The sequence below is a fragment of the Anas platyrhynchos genome, chromosome 4, assembly GCF_047663525.1.
Source record: "Anas platyrhynchos isolate ZD024472 breed Pekin duck chromosome 4, IASCAAS_PekinDuck_T2T, whole genome shotgun sequence".
In the NCBI taxonomy this organism is placed as follows: domain Eukaryota; kingdom Metazoa; phylum Chordata; class Aves; order Anseriformes; family Anatidae; genus Anas; species Anas platyrhynchos.
In genome coordinates, this window is record NC_092590.1 from 12,644,532 (window position 1) to 12,661,365 (window position 16,834).

Genomic DNA, 16,834 nt, shown 5'->3' on the forward strand with positions numbered 1-16,834 from the left:
AGGAGACAACTGGTAAATTATGGCTGTAGAAAATGATCTCTCTTCCCACCTTCAAGTTAAACTGAGGAGCTCTCTGAAGGAAGATGCTGCTTGCAGGCAGTTCTGCAAACCCTGAAACACTACTCTGTGCACCTAAGACCTTCAGAAAACTCACTCATTTTAAACCATTTGTGTAGCAGGGAGCTTTATTATTGTCCATATTCCACTTCTTTCCCAAAGGAAAACAAAACAAAACCACACAACTCTGTTCCTTTGGGACGCAGTGCAGAGAGGATGAAAACTGGCCCTAGTAGCTCATTTGTCATTCTCAGTATTTTTTCAGTAAACCACATCTCGTGAACAGAATTAAACAAAAAAAGAATAACACTTCTTGCCTTACTGGTCGGCTAATCCCATCCATACTATAATTTCCTGTAAAACAGATTTTTTTGCCCTAGGAGCAGGACCAGCTGCTCCTGCTGTGTAGAGGTAACTGCTGTGACCTCTGCAGGTCCCCCCAGCTGGTGTCAGGAAGCACTCCTGCTGAGAAACACAGCCCACACATAGGTAAATCCAAAGCTCATTTCTAAGGACAGAATAAACTGAACAGGATAATTCTCTGGGACTTCACTTAAAAAAAAAAAAAAAAAAAAGTCAATTGAAGACTAAATATAACTTTTACACAGAGCATAAAAAGGAGAAAAAGAAGTTAACCTTCATCTTTCTGGCAGCTCAAAGGGTGCCTGTATAAGTAGATATTTTCAGTTCTTACCAAGTTCTGGTTTTAGCAGTTCCTACTCTGGTATTATACTTAAAAATTTTGCTAAATACTTCAGAATATTGACACTTTTCTTTAAAGTCCCAGTTCTTGAAATCACATTATTATTATTTCCATTTTCAAAAGGATTGTTATAATCCAGCTTTCATTGTTGCTAAGAAAAAACTTTAAACCATAAGAGAAAAAAAGAGAGACAAGACAGAGACCTGAAACAAGATAAAGTTTTTAACGTTAATCTTCTTAATCTCATTTGGGATATGTCGAACTCAATTTCTGAAACACTTCTAATCTGTCATACGGCAGTATTTTCTTTTGAAATATTTCCTCAGCTGCAATAAAATTACCCCCAAAAGAAATTAAAAAAAAAAAAGTCTTACTCTCCATTGCTTTATGCCCACTAATAAAAATGCCCTAGCAAAGTCCAAAAGCTTCAGATGAACGCATTGTCTGCCTGAGTATTTACCTTCTAGATAGCTATGATGGCTTCTTACATTTAAAAAGAAGCCCTTTGTACTCCACTCCTACTCCATGAGCTTCTCTACAACTCATGTAAAGTATCTCTCATGATCTAATACCCTTTGTGAATTTTAGGAGAAGCAAACTGACCATTTTTTACCCACATCTCTTACCCTACCTCCCAGCTTGACATGCTTTCCAGGGTGGGCACAACACTCTTACTCTGCCGCTCTCATTTCACTGGCCGTACATAAGAAAACGTGTATTTTAAAAGGCGTATTGTGTAAAATAAGTCTACCAGAAAACCAGAGCAATGCAAGTTACGGTAATGGAAAACATCTGAAGTTGTATTTTGTGGAAACCATCACCACTCAGTAGCGTCTCACACCAGTGCAGCAATGCCAGCAGCTGCCAGTTAGGGCTTAGTTAGTAGCTTGCTGTAGTTTCCAGGATGGAGCATAAAGTTACCGACACAATCATCACGGGCCAGGCCAGCAGTTGTTCTAGTGTTTCTCTCCTATTTCACATGCTTGCTTGAAAGACCATTTCCCAAGTCCCCCACTGTAATAATTTGCTTTATACAGACACAAAACTTGATTTTACTAGGAATGACACATGGCTTTAAAAAAATCATGCAAACTAAAGGGAAGGAGGCCCAGCCAAACTCTAATCAATCAAAGCTCACATGCCGTGGGTCCATTCAAAACATCATTTTACTTGATTCTCATTAATGTTATTACCAAAGATGTAAATATCTTTGAACAGCTCGCTTCCAAACATTAGAAAGACCAAATTTCTGCATAAACAAAAAGCGTGCAAATGTCATATATATGCTTGATCCACACGGACAACTTCCTGGGACCTGGGAGGGAAGGATGGAAAAATGGGAGTGAAAAGAAGACATCAGCAATGATCACCCTCATGAAGAGTTACACCATGCTCACGTGGGATGTATACTGAGCAGCTGATGTGCTGCATGTTCATTCCCTACTTTATCCCAAGGTGGGCTGCTTTTCTACCCACTCCCTGGGTGGGCTGCATGCTGACAAATTCATTACCATGAGTCTCTCGTCAGCCATGACCTTGCAACAATGCACAGAAAAACATACTTGGAACACACACAAAAAAAAAAAAAGAAAAACCGCAGAATCAAGAAGCTATTTCTATGAGGGTTTCAGGAGCAGTAAAATGACTGACAAAGAAGGAAGAAAATGAAGGGCGGGGAAGGTGACAAAAGTACACTGAAGAAAGTTGCAGGTAGAAAAACAGAGCTGTCAGGTAAAACATTTCAAGACCATCATATTTCACCAAATTCTTACAAAATGAGAGGGGCAAATCAAGAAACATCTGAAGGAAGGTGGCTAAAGCTACCACCAAGACTGAACAAAAAAAGTAACTAAAGTACACACAATTGTCAAATACATTTGCTTTAGTTAGGAGGGTGTATACCACACAGACTATGTTACTATAATTTCGCTTCAGTATTTCCTTGTTTCTTGGTGGTAAATGCTGCCATAAAACTGAGATAAGCAACATTTACAGACTTCACCACAAGACTTGAAATGTTTGTAGCATATCAAAATAGGGTCTCAAGAATATACATTTAGAACAAATACCTAAATGCCAATACCTCTCAGTTCATCTCAACATAATGAATAAACAACCAATACCAAGCACAATTCAATTAATTGTGCAGAAGACAGAAGTTTTGGCAATTGCAATCCTACATTCATGCTTACTGAGTTTATTCTGGTTATGTTAATTCACTGTTTAGAACTAACCAACTGTCCCCAGAGTAAACATAACATTAATACAAAGTCTAAAGAAATGAATACGTCCAACTAGACATATCACAAGCATCACTAAGATTTATTGAAGACCACAGATATCAGCAACAGCAGATCCCTCATTACTGGTAATAATGACTAAAAATAAAATAATCCCATTTCAATTATTTTGGTCTGGATCAACTTTTTTGGTCCAGCTGGTATTTAGCAGAACATCCTCCAACTTGGGAATAAACAAATTTTGCACGGAAAAAGTTGAGAAATAAGGAGGGTCTATGATGTAATTCTCATGGTGGAGCTAACACCCAAGTGTTGGGACATTTCCTCCAGTCCCAGAAACCTACCAGAGACTGGTAACTGAAGCTTGAGATGGAGGTGTTAAATAATTAGCTGCCTTTTTAGCATTCTGTGTTGATTCAGAAGTAATCAATTAATTCATACAAGGGTAAGTTGCGTATGTGTCATTTTATGACTACATATATTACGCATTGATGGACAGATATTAAGCTTTTTCTACCATATAACTAATTGTTTCCTACAATAACTACTTTACATCCACCAGAACACTGTTAACTTCAGAGTAATTTTTAACAATAATTTGTTCTTACTTACTCTAGGCTTCCATCTTTCAGTTTTGCATTACAACATGGGTCTTAAAGAAACAACTGTTCTCCTTGTTCCCTCAATTAATATAAAATGCCACATGAACCAGTGAGGATAGCAACTCAATAACGTAAGCTTGCATATGTCAGCTGCAGTAACTTCTACTTTCTGCACTAGGGGTTAACTAGCCACAGTTTGCAATCTCATCATGTGAGTACCACTGCAGAACCTGGAAGCCCCACAGTACAGCTGCATGTGGTGACTTGAGCCACTTCAACAGTTTATTGATAATAAAAAGATGGAGATCTACTACCTCAGCCTGCCTTTTGTTCCTGGTTGAACAGTAAAGAACAAATTGTTTTACTCTCAGAGCAGCTTCCTCCCCACTGAGGACTCTGGTGAGAGCCATACCTCTGCTCCACACCCTGACCACAATCCCACCCCAAACCTCTCCCAACACACCTTCGTGCCTTTGGATTTCTGACCCATTTCTGACTCAGTAGGGCTCAACAAGTCCCTTCCCAAGGAGCCACCCAGCTGAAGTCCAGCCTTATAAGAGTATATGTAACCACAGATATTGCATGCATTGATTTCTTCCACTACCTATAAGGATATTCCTAACATCGCGTACGTTATATACCATGAGATGTGTGCAGCTGTATTTGTAGCAATGCTGAGGCACTAAACCCATGCTATTGCTTATGAGGTTGCAATGAGTCTATAACATGCTAGTGTTAAAGTGTTATTGCTACCCCTGCAGTAACATTAGCCTATTATACTGTAACACTAACTGACACTAAAAATTTCAACTGGAGAACACAAAACAGACCGACTTTACCACACAGAGGCAACAACAAATACTCCCATTGAAATGACATTCCATGCACTGCCTAATGGCTTACTGAAAACTTTCTCCAGGAAACATATGAGATCTTAATTTGTTCAAATTATTAGTAATAAAAGATGAGCTTTTCAGATAAACAGCATTGGAAAACAGTGCATTTTCTGTGCTTTGTAAACTGTACTTTATTTGAACTTAATTTCAAGGAGCTGAAACTAAACTAAAGCAGGAAATTAGCCCTCAGCAAAGCAGCCAGAATCGTCCTCAGCATCCAGAGCTGAAACTGAAGGGGAGGGGGAAGAGGTCCTCCTTGCCAAAGAACATAATTCTGCTGTCTCATTACTGTTTTGCTAAAATAATTTAATTAGCAGTCTTCAGATGCAGGAAGGCATTTATGCTTCATCAGGAAAAGAAAGGGTGTGGGGGGGTGAATGGTACAGGCTGTTCCAGCATACCAGGAACACAGCACTGAATTCTTCCAGCTATCGGGCCAAAGCCGGATTGGCTTACCAGAACTAAGTACTTTTTTGATCCAAAGGTTTAAAACATAAAAAAGCACCAGGCAGTCCAATATCTGCACAATATTAACTCCAAATAAAAAGAGATGGCTCAGCCGTGGAGCAGAGCCGAGCTACACCATGTGAATGGGATATTGTGCTTCCCCTCCACATGTACTGTCAGAGCCCTAAAGCCACCCCGGTCCCCACCTTTCCTTATGCTCTGCTCGTGTGGGCACAGACACTTATCAGTAGGGAGTTCCATAACTCAGGCTTTTATACATAGCTATTTAGGCTGCTTCCTTCAATCAGCACACAGCACATTCAATTAATGTGATAAAATACTCATCTAGGCTAATTAATAAATATTTCTTCAGAATCAAACCATATTTTAATTTCACCAGCATAATCCACAGGTAACTAAGATTAGCCATGCCTAAATGAACTGGCAGGCTCTGAATCGCTAGTTGAGATTAGCTAAAAATATTGCCATGATGCATAAACCCAAATAGAAACCTGCTCCCTCTCCCAGTGCAGTATCAATTCTGCAGTCCCAACAGGTGTAAAAAATAATTTATCTTTGTCACTAAACTGCAAGAATATGCAGGAGGGGGAGGCAAGCTGCTGACAGAGAAGTTGTCATTTATACATAAACACTTCCACAGCACAAATCACAGTTTAAAGGTGCTAGGGTCAAGAGCCATGAGGAGCCAGTTTTGTTCACCCACAAATTTCCAATGCTCCCATCAATTTTATGATGCAAATTCTGTTCCTATATGATACACATAAAGTGTTTCAGTTGTCTGAAGAATGTTTTGAAACTCTGCCCACATGGAAAGAAAATTCTTCACTGAGAACAGTTTTAAAAGTAGGAAACCAGTTAGACAGCACCTGGGTACAAAGATCACATTTGTTTTGACTTAGTTCCTTAAATCCTTTGAATATCAGTTAAGGGCACGTACTCCATAAACGTTCCTGTGAATATCAGTTAAGAGCACATACTCCATTAAAAAAAAATCATGAGAAAGTGGGATGTTCACCCAGGCACTGATGAGTCGCTATTTGTAAATTCTGTCATTTAAGTGCCTTTTTATTGCAAATAGTGGGATTTGCGAGAACAGACACCAGAAGATTCTCTAACTGTTAAGGGCTGAATAAACAATGGGAGCATGAGCGTTTTTTCTCCGCTGCCTCCCATGTGAACTGCACAGGCTCAGCCCCACGCAGAAAACAGCCCGTTTCCTGCCAGCCTCCCATTGCTGTTCTCTGAGGGTGCGCAGGGAGGGGAAATCAAGGGTGCTTGCTGTTTGCTTCATTGCACAAATAAGAATGTGGATAAAACAGCCATCTCTGATGAAAACGTACAGTTTCCTTGGAGCCTTCAAACTATGCAGAAGACGTATTTTACCAGCTTTGTCCCCACCGGCAAACAGCCCTCTGTGCCATGGGGCAAGTTGAGCCCAGCACCCGTAATTCATGGCTCTGCAGTCTGAAGGCTGCAGGCAGAGCACAGCATAACAGACAACTGCACACAAGCAGAGAGGTAAATGCACTCACCCGAGAGATGGACAGGGGCATGTTGAAATCCTTGCCACCTTGGAGCCTGAAGCCCCAAGGAGCCGGGCCGACAAGAGACACGGTGTAGTTGCTCATGGTGTTCAGTGTTCAAGGATCCAAGCCAAAGAATCGATGCCTGTGGAAGAGCATTATGCTTTTAATTTAAAGAAAATAAAAATAAAAGGCACTGTCTACCATTTTAACATCTTTATTTCCATACAATAAGAACAGCCAAAAATCCATACCAGGTCTGTCATTACTTATACTTTTATTCCTCATACACTGTTGTCCTCAATAGCTTAGGAAGAAGCATAAGGAGCTGTTAACACGGGTTTAGGTCTTAAGATCTCTGGTGCTAAAGAACTTGGATCTCAAGAGAGGCACATAAACATTTGACAAGTATTTCTTACTAACAGAATATTGAGGGGAGGGGGGGCAAACCTCAATGTTGGGACAAGCATGAATTGATAATATCCATTAAATCCAAGTACAGAAGAAACTCCCAGCACCGACACATTCATTTCTAACAAAATAAGTACCACATGCTGAAATGTCATCAGCTCAGAACTTGTTTCTAAACACATTATGGTCTGACAGCTTTAAAACGATGTCAAAATGTCACAACTTTGAGGTTAATCAGAAGAAAATAAAAACCCTGACTTTGTTTTTGCAGCGTAACTTTATATTGGTGTAACAATGCTACAGATGAAACACATGTTAACAACAAGACTCACATTTAGCAAAGTTAAAATACTCACAGCTGCATCTTAATGCTGGGGAAGAAAAAAAAAAAAAAAAAAAAAAACAAAGCGAAGCCCAAGTATCTCCCTCCCCTCCGCACAAATGCCGGCAACAAATTACCTTTAAAAGGCAACCTCTGCACTTAATTGCCGCTCAGAGTCAGAGATAAGGGCTTCAGTTTCACCTCAGATAAGTAACATTACAATGACATCTTAGGTAGTGGATCCCATCTATTTTTGTATGGTTGAAGCGAGGCAAAGTACACACCAGTGTGCGCGGGTGTAAGCCTACACTGTAGCACAGCCGGATTCCAGGCTCGTGCATTGACATTTAAGGTGGCACCCCAGTCAAACTGGAGAAAGCAGGCTGCAGACCCACTAAGCTGAGTGTGACCTCTTCACACACAGGTGGGAGATTTTATTTTATTTTTTTCTTTTTGAGGCAGTAGATTTTGAAAATGCAGCCCAGCCTCGCCGGCTGCCCAAGGTGCCACCGCAGCCATGTAGGTGCACGGAAGGACATTTAAAGTCACTCCCCAAGAGGTGTCGGTAGCACATGTTTCTGGGTTCACCTCACAGAACCACAGAGACCTGCTGCTCTAAATCATAATTTCTCAGTCTGACAGCAGAACTTGCAGCCATGCTCACGCTGACGGCCATTCAAATAAGCCAAGCACAGCTGCTGGCCTGAGGTGGGACAAGGAGATAGCTCTGAGGATGCAGAAGCTGAGCTACCTGGGCAGCTCTGGCCCCATGAGCTGTCTCAGCACACCCTGAAATGCCTCAGCAGGCACTGGTGTATGTAGAGAGGAGCGCACACCCTGACCCTTCCTGCAGCTGGAGAGGAGGAAGGAAAGAGAAAGCCTCCACTGAGTGCGAGCTGGGTCTCTCCCTCAGCACGGAAGCAAGAGCTACAACTCTACCTCCTCCTGAAAAGAGGATTTCAATTAGTCACAGGCTTCTTTCTGTAGGAAAGTAGCAACGCCTTTCGTTCCCTCTGAATGAGGTCCACCCTGGTGACAGGTCACCACAAACCACAGCCACATCTAGCGAGTGGCACACATGCCAGAAGCAGAAGGCTTTACCTAGCAGCCCAAATTGGGGGAAGAAAAAATTGCACAAGCCTTCAAAGTGTAACAGCTAGTTACAGTAACACCATTAGGAAAAGGTTAAGTTACATTAGGAAAGGACACAGGGTTTTTTCCTCCCTGTTCAAAGCAAACAGAGTTGGGAAGAGACTGCTGGCTGAAACGCTGAGCACGGCTCTCAGCATCCCTCACCTTTCCTTTCTCACCCCCTCGATTCTGCCGTGCCCGCACCTCCAGCCTTACAAACTGAGCAGGAAGACCCCGAAGGACCCCCCCAAATTTAATGCCACGCACTTCTTACAGCACGCCAGGGCAGCACCTACGAGAAAGCGCTACAACCCACCAACCCCGCCTTGCACAACCGAGCAGCCAAGGGCGAAATTGTGCAACTTGCGCCTATTTTATCAAACTCTCGCTGGCTCGGGCCACAGCAGGGGGGGAAACTTCAAAACGCAGAGCCGGCACGGACCCCAAGCCCCAGCTATCGCTCCGAGGCTCCCCCCAGCAGCTCCTGAGCCCCGTGCCGAGCCGTGCCAAGCCGAGCCGAGCCAGGCAGCCCGTCCCCGGGGCAAGCGACCCAGCGGCACCCCGTATCCATATAGACACGGGGGGCACCCCCCAGCCCCACTCGGGACCACGGTAACATTACAGCCCACGGCGAAATTAAGCTACGAGAAGCCCCGCGGAGTTTCAAACCCACCGCCCAACCTGCCGGCTCTCCGCTCCTCCTCCTCCTCTTCCTCGCCCCTTCGCCTCTCGCTCACCACCCGGTGCCTGCAGGGCGCGGAGCGGCGAGGACACCCGCGGCGTCTGCCGGGCGGCGGCTCCGTCCCCCCGCTCTTGTTTGCACTTCCGTCTGCTGCTGCTCCTCCCCCGGCACGGCAAGGCTCGGTTTGGCTCAGCACGGCTTGGCTCGGCTGGGCTCAGCACGGCAGGGACGGGGGCAGGGGCGGGGCGCGCCCGGAGAGGGGCGCGGAGCTGGAAATCCTCAAATGCACCGCTGCCGGGCGGCCCTGGAGTTCGTTATCATTATTAATTATAAATAATAAACATTTTTGAATAGGGAAATGCGCTTTTTCTGTTTTCTTTATTTTTTTTTCTTATTTTGCTTTGCGCACATCTGACTACAGGCACACCTGCGAAACGCAAGGGCTAACGAAAGGGTGCTGGGTCTCTGCACACTGCCGCCCCCAAAAGTGTCCCCCCCCAGCACACAACAGGCACCGTATGAGTAGACTGCAACAGCTGTCTTACAGGGAAATTTCTCCAAAAAGGGCAAAACTTTGCTTTATTTTCAACAGAGTAATATAACAGGGATCTAAGCGCCTCCCAAAGTACATCAAAGCTGAGAACAGCAGTGAGGCAGGAGAAGTGCTTAACCAAAAGACAATGCTGGCACGAGAACACATGGGTATAAAGTGACCACGAATAAATTCACTTAAGAATCAATAAGGAGGAAAGGGAGGTTTCTGTAGGAGTGGGTGCGAGGAATCAAACTGGTTTTAAAATGAAGCTTGATCAGATTATGAAAAGAGTTTCGCCATGGGCTTGCCTGCCAGCAGAACAGTTATTTGTCACAAAGACTTTCAGACTGACAACCCACAGCCTCGTTTGGTCAGAGGCAGGCCAAGCAGCATGCTGCAGTGCTTTACTGACCTGCTGGCTGATGCCTTGCAGTCGGTAGAAGCAGGGTGAAGATGCAGCAGCGATAACACTGCAGGCTCAGCTGTGTCTCACAGCTGAGGGAGGCTTGAGGTTCCCTCCCTTCTCTGTTTCCCATTCATTAAAAGTGATTACAAATGAAAGTGGTTGGGAAAGAGACAGGCATCTCATTAGCAGCAGCAGCACCATAACTGCAATAATTTCAATCTGCTCTTCAAGCATAGATTTGCTGTGGAGAAAGAGTGCAGAAGAAAGGTTTAAATCTGAGTTTATCACAGCCAATGCAACACAATTCTTTACCATGATCCTGCCCAGCCTATCTGTCCTTGTTTAAGAAAAGGGTGGCACTGTTCCTCATCCTCCCAGTCTTAGTTTTGTGAGCTTTATTAAAGGGGTTTTAATGTTGTTCCAGGGAGCTGTGCACCTCCTCAGCTGTCCTGACTGAGCCAAGTGCCTCCCCCTCACACCACATCTCAACAATAAAAGCATCCAAGACCCAGACTAATACACCAGAACAACTCTTCTGGAAATCTGTCCTCCTTACCCTGCTCTGTTCACATTAAAAATGTCTTTAATCTGGCAAAACTGAAAATCCCCATTACACACACACTCTCTCACATGACTTTAATTCATGGAGGTAAAAATTCCCCATCCCAGGGATTTTTCATTGTGTCACAAGGACCTTAGGTCACCCTCATGCTGTTTCATTTATTAGAGGAGAAAGAGCTCCAGGACCCTGCTCCCCAGTGTGACCCACGTGGTGCCTCCAAGGTCAGCATGTCCCTGTGTCAGCCGGCTGGGCAGCAAGCTGCTCACAGCTCACCGGAGCACATAGCCCAAAGTTTTGCACTTATCCTGGGCTACCAGCTAGCCATATCAACAAAAACTATCCTTTTCCACTTCATTTCTCCAAAAGCCTGTGGTTTTTATTTGTAGATGAATCACTTGCCTGAGCTAGGTGGGGACAGGCTATCTCAGGACTAGCTCAGCAGGACTGAGGAGGAACTCACAGGGAGGCTTTGGCTGGTGGGCATCCTTAGTGCCACCGTGCCCACCTTGTGTTGTGCCAATCCATCACATCCTGGCCACCATTGCTCCCAGCTGATGGTCTTTGGGGCTATCACCACTTCTCCACAGCCTGATCCGCTTGTGACAAATGAGCCTGTTTTCCCTCACATCCTCCAGAGGCTGTTTGAGACCCCATCATTCTTGGTCTACTTTCAAATATTCTCCTCTTTGAGAAAGCTTTTCGTTAGGGCTGAATGGTGAAAAGGAGAGATAGCGAGTGGAAGACAAACCTCAGCAGCAGTCAGAACCATGGCCTGCCTGTTCTTCCTACTGCCGCCGTGTTTCAGACAGAGCTTGCATTTTTTCCCCCCTGAATGAGGAAGGAAGAAGTCTGGAAATTAATTAAATGCAGTAGTCAGCTAGCCACGCAGATGCAGCCTATCTCAAAATTACTCAGGCACTTAAGTCTTGTTTAAATGCTAATGAAATGCCTTAGGTGCTGGGTAATGGGTACTGCAGAACCTGCTGGAGAACATCACCTGCGGTCCTGAAGTACACAAAGGAACTCATAAATGCAAAAAGAGACCATAAATTATGAACAGATTAACAATGCACTGTGAAATAATTCCCAATTAAACTGCAGTTAATCTAACACTTGCTTTCTGTGTGCTGAGACAGAGAACTGCAGGCTGTGCTTGTGCTGCACTACTACTTTCACTTTTGCTTTTCTTCCAGAGGTAACGTTATTGCAAGTTGTAGTCAGTGTGCAGCTGGATCCAGCATGAAGTAACCCTCTCTTTAGGGTTCATTCACTCTAAATGTGAATTAAGAATGTGAATATCATCCCTGGCCTAAGAGCTTATTCCAAGATAACTCTCTGCCCAGCAATGAAATGCATTAGGCATGTTCTAAGTGTTTCTGAGAAGCTGAGGCTGCAGTCAGCTTTTTGACAGGGTGAGCTTTTATGCTACAGTCGTGGTGAATCCTAAACCGCCTCAAACTGATGTCTTTTACTTTTACTTTTCTGTCTTATTTTTTATTTTCTTTTTCCTGTCCCTGGTTTGCAGAGATACCCAACACTGAATTACTCTCCCATGCATCCTGTCAATCACCCTAACTCCCTGAAGACTTGTTTCCTTGTGCAGGAGCAGACACTGAGCAGCTGAGCCCACACAATTCACTTTGTGTCGGCTTTGTTAGTCAAAAACAAAACAAAAACCAAACACAGTCAAGTTTACCTTATCTCTCCTCTCACTTCTCACCTTTTTTTTTTTTTTTTTTATTTGTTCCTTCCCTGTTTTTCCTCTGGGTGTGCCATCCACCCTGACTTGTCCTCAGCTCATTTTTCAACCAGCTGCATACTCTGACCTTACTGCTTCAATTTCTATAAGTTTCACTCATAATGCTTCTGCTCAGTTCAATTTTAAGCCTGTGGCTTTCATTAGATTGAAATATTAACAACATTAGTCTTCTCACTTCAAACAGACAGCCATTCAAGCTCTTACTGCTATAAGCAGATTTATGGTCTTTTTCTTTTGCATCCTGATTTCTTCTTTATTTTAGCTTATCAATCCTTTTTGTTTGTTTTTAATAGCTTATAGTTTAATAGTTTGTTTTGTTTTTAATCTCTTTTTAAAGAAAAAGTAATAGCTACTAATAAAATAGCCCTTATTCACTGCGTCCCCCTGAAATGTGGTAAATCATACAAACAAAGGAAATAAGTATGTCATTACCTGGCTCCTTTGCAGTGACTGAGCAGGCACATCCAAAGCTTGGACACTCACCCCGAAACTGGAAGCTACTCAAACCTATTTTATTTCTCCATCCCAGGGATAGAAAGGGCCACCTACATGCAAGCCTCAGTCTGTGTTACAAGTTAAATATTTCTTCCCTGCTAGCCTGGATCAACGCAACTCCAACCCAATCTCTTTGTTTTGGGTAACACAAAGGATTTCCTCAAAGGGTCCAGGTTACACCCTTGTCATGTTAAACCTGGGCTGTTTTAGGGGCTAAAATCTGCTTCATCCTCAGCCCTCTGTGGTGGTTTTACTCAGGTGGGCAGCCAAGTTCCACCACAACCACTCTCTCACTCCCCCTCCTCAAAGGAAAATTACAATGAAAGGAGAAAAATATGATGCAAAGGGCTCAAGGGTTGAGATAAGGACGGGAAGATCTCTCTATAATTATTGTGATGGGCAAAACAGACTCAGAGTAGGGAGACAGTAAGATTTATTGCCCCTTACTAACAAACTAGAGAAGTGAGAAACAAAGGAGAAAAACCAAAAACACCTTCCCCCCACCCACCCTCTTGCACCTCCTCCCCCCGAGTGGCCCAGGGGAACAGGGGCTGTGGTCAGTTCATGATGCTTTGTCTCCACTGCTCCTTCACACTCACTCTTTGCCTCCGCTGCACATGGGGTCCCTCCCATGGGATGCCATCCTTCCTGAACTGGTCCTGCATGACTTCTCACAGGCAGCAGCTCTTCAAGAAATGCTCCAGATGTGGGTCCGTACCACGGGGTCCATCCATCCCCCAGGAGCAAACTGCTCCAGCACAGGTCCCCCACAGGCGGCAGCTCCCCCCAGACCCCTGCTCCTGTGGGGGCTCCTCTCCACGGGCTGCAGCTCCGGCCCGGGGCCTGCTCCTGCGGGGGCTCTCCACAGGCCTCAGCCTCCATCAATGCAGGTCTACCTGCTCCACCATGGTCTCCTCCACGGGCTGCAGCATGGAGATCTGACCTGCCATGGTACTCCATGGGCTTACAGGGGGACAGCCTGCTTCACCATGGTCCTCATCACAGGCTGCAGGGGACTTCTGCTCTGGTGCCTGCAGCACCTCTCCCCCTCCTTCTTCACTGACTTTGGAACCTGCAAGGCTGTTTCTCATTTCTCTCTCTCTCTCCCAGCTGCTGTGTAGCAGCCTTCCCCCCCCCCCACCCCCACCCCTTTCTTAAATCTGCTCTCACAGAGGTGCAAACATCATCACTTACTGGCTTGGCTCTGGTCAGCTGCAGGACCCTTATCTAACACAGGGCAGCTTCTAGATTCTTCTCACAGAAGCCACCCCTATGGCCCCCTGCTGCCAAAACCTTGCCACATAAACCCACTACATTCCACCCCTCACCTCTACGAAAAGCATATTTAAGAAAAATCACAATATTCTCTTACTTTACAGTCATCACACTCTTCACAAACTTCTCTTACATCAAGAAGAAAAAGAATTCCCCACACCAAAATAAGCATAACATCATCACAACACCAGTGAGGTGGACACACACCACCCCTGGGCCCTGTGAAGCACTTGCCACCAGGTACAGCTGGTGTCCACAGGCAGTAAACATTTATATGTGCAAGGAATCAACTCTCAGAGGAAGAAATGAAACCAGTTCTTCCAAATTCCTGTGCAGCTCTCGACTACCAGATTACCCTACCCCAGACTGTCATACCCCTTGCTGTTCCTTAAACCACACAAATGCATGGAAAAAACCCTCAGACTTCATGTTTCCCATTTTTGAGACAGCCTAGCATGACACAGGAGCAGCTACTTCAATCATCTACCCGCTTCACTCTTTAAAATTTCCTTTTCCTTGATGGCAGGGAAGAGTTTCTGCAGGAATCCATGGCTTGGTGTGGTTTAATTGCAGTCCATCAGCTGTGCAGGAAGGGCTTGCTGAGTGATGTCTCAAAGCAAGGCTTGACATCCGCCACGATCACCAATTATGTAGGGCTTGGCAGGTAAACATCCAACCCTTCAGAGTGATCCGTGCAGTTATTTATATTAATTAATGCCATGGGAGAAGAGGTGCAGCTCAGCCTCTAATCTTTTATGTAAGGTATTGCAAGGGAGGGGATGGGTGCAAGCTGGAGCATGATGAGCGCTTTGCCTGGCAGCTGGGGAGCAGCCTGGCACAACTCAACCCTGACACCATTTCTCCTGTATTCCCACCAGCACCACCAATTCAGTCATCAACAGCCACAGGCAGCCTTTTCCCAAGATCCATTTGCAGTTTGGCCAGAGGTGGTCTGAAAATGCCCTTTGGGGCTGTCATTGTAAGTCAGTCAAAGCACTGCAGCTGATTCTATGTGGCCTTTTTCTGTTGTTTGTTTGTTTTTTATACTGTTAGAAATATCAATGTAGTCCAAACTGGTGAAATTAAAATGTATCAACAGGTCCAACAATGCATTTACAAAGGTACAGAAAATAGATAAATAAATAAACAAACACAGCTTGCCTATTGCACCGACTGATCTAACCATTATAACCATTTAGGTAAACACATTAAAAAAAAAAAACAAAACAAACAAACAAACAAAAAAAAAAAAAAGCAGCATTTAGAGAAGCCTCTCTAGGCCTTTGCTACCACCTCTAAACTTATATTTCTCTGGGGAAAAATAAATAAATAAAGTAAAATAAACTATCCATGAGAGCAGTGAGACCTGAAAACATGTCAAGGAACTCTTATTTTTAGCCACTGGCAACAAGAAATATTAAAGCAAGTAATAGCTATTCCCACAGTAAATAAAAGACATCTAATCTTTACTGACAAAGGGAAACGGAGAGAAAAAGAAACAGAGACATTCATATTTATACATTTGAAGAGTTTGTACCAAATTTACACTCACCAGCACCATATTTATGTGTGAATTATGTTAAAGTGATTTATATCCCTCTTGCTGCTTGTGAAAACTCCTGTTCCTTGTCAGTTTTGCAAGGTTAGCTGCCGCGTAGATCTGGGTGTCACAGGCAGAAGAATGAAGCCTGGACTGTGCCAATATTTTGGGCTGAAACGTTGGACATAAGTGAAGAATAACAGAAGGTACCAAAGGCACAACCGAAGGGACATCCTGCATCTCTAGCAACATTGAGACTGTCACCTCCCTACACATTCCTCGTGTAGATGCAGGAATCAGATGAACACAAAGCATCACTGAGCCCCTGCCTCTCCCTCCTAAGGTGCTATAACATTTTCTTCACTACCAAAATTAGATCTTTGAAATGGTGCTTTTTTTTTTTTTTGTCCCAGCTGTTCATATTGGAAGGCTGTCCTTGCCTCTGTTTTAATGATCAGGAAAGTGCATCTGATTTCCAGCCTAAGTTTAGTCACAGACAAATTTAAATAGTTCTTCTCCCTCTCAATAGTTCCACTCCTGCGTATTTTTAGATGGAAATCATATCCCTTGTCAACCTTAATTTTCCTAGGCTACACGAGTTGAGCTTGCCTTGCCTCTGTTTGTAAGGAAAGATCGTGGCTCTCCCGATGATCTCAGTAGCCTTTCTTTACACCTGTTCAGATTTGTATTTTCCCTAAACGTGAGACATCAGAATCATATATAGCATCCTGGGAACACCTTCCCAATGTCATCTTCTGTAACAGAATTAATATCTCCACTGGAAACATTTCGTTCAATGTATTCCAGGATATTTCCTTGTCTGAAAAAAATTATACCAGTGCTTCAGAGGTACCATGAAGTTGCCTGTTTCATTTTATTTCCACTTCTATCTTCAGCTTCTGCTTTTTCAGACTAACAGCAATTATTGATGGCAATCTCCATATGCATTCTTTAGCCATCTATGCTTCTGAAATTAATTTCATTTGGTTTATTTCCTTCCCATAACATTTTTTACGTTTTCCATCCTCCTGATAGTGCCTCCCAACTTTTCACCATCCACAAGTTTCACCAGCAAACTTGTAGTCTTTATGCCTAGTTCACTAAGGAAAACATTAAGAATGATTTCCAGACCTTCCAATTTATCTATACATACAACTGTGTAAGTTTACATATATGAGTGCATATAAACTCCATCAACTGCTTTCTGCCTGGTCCTTTATTTTGCAG

At 43.8% G+C, this 16,834-nt stretch overlaps 1 protein-coding gene across 14 annotated transcripts in view; it reads right to left on the reverse strand.

Annotated features, from left to right (window-relative positions):
- Positions 1–9,323, reverse strand: part of PDLIM5 (PDZ and LIM domain 5) — a 129,708-nt gene extending 120,385 nt beyond the window's left edge. For 2 of the 14 annotated variants that reach the window (XM_072037011.1, XM_072037010.1), the window contains exons 1-2: positions 9,027–9,253; positions 6,499–6,634 (exon numbers count right to left, since the gene is read on the reverse strand). In XM_072037011.1, coding sequence (XP_071893112.1) covers positions 6,499–6,594 — 96 coding nt within the window. In that variant the 5' untranslated portion in view covers positions 6,595–6,634; positions 9,027–9,253. Of the gene's footprint in view, positions 1–6,498; positions 6,635–7,359; positions 8,152–9,026 lie in introns of those variants that run through there. The other 12 variants (XM_072037020.1, XM_027455595.3, XM_027455589.3 and 9 more) reach the window with 11 other exon arrangements.
- Between the last annotated feature and the right edge of the window lie 7,511 nt (positions 9,324–16,834).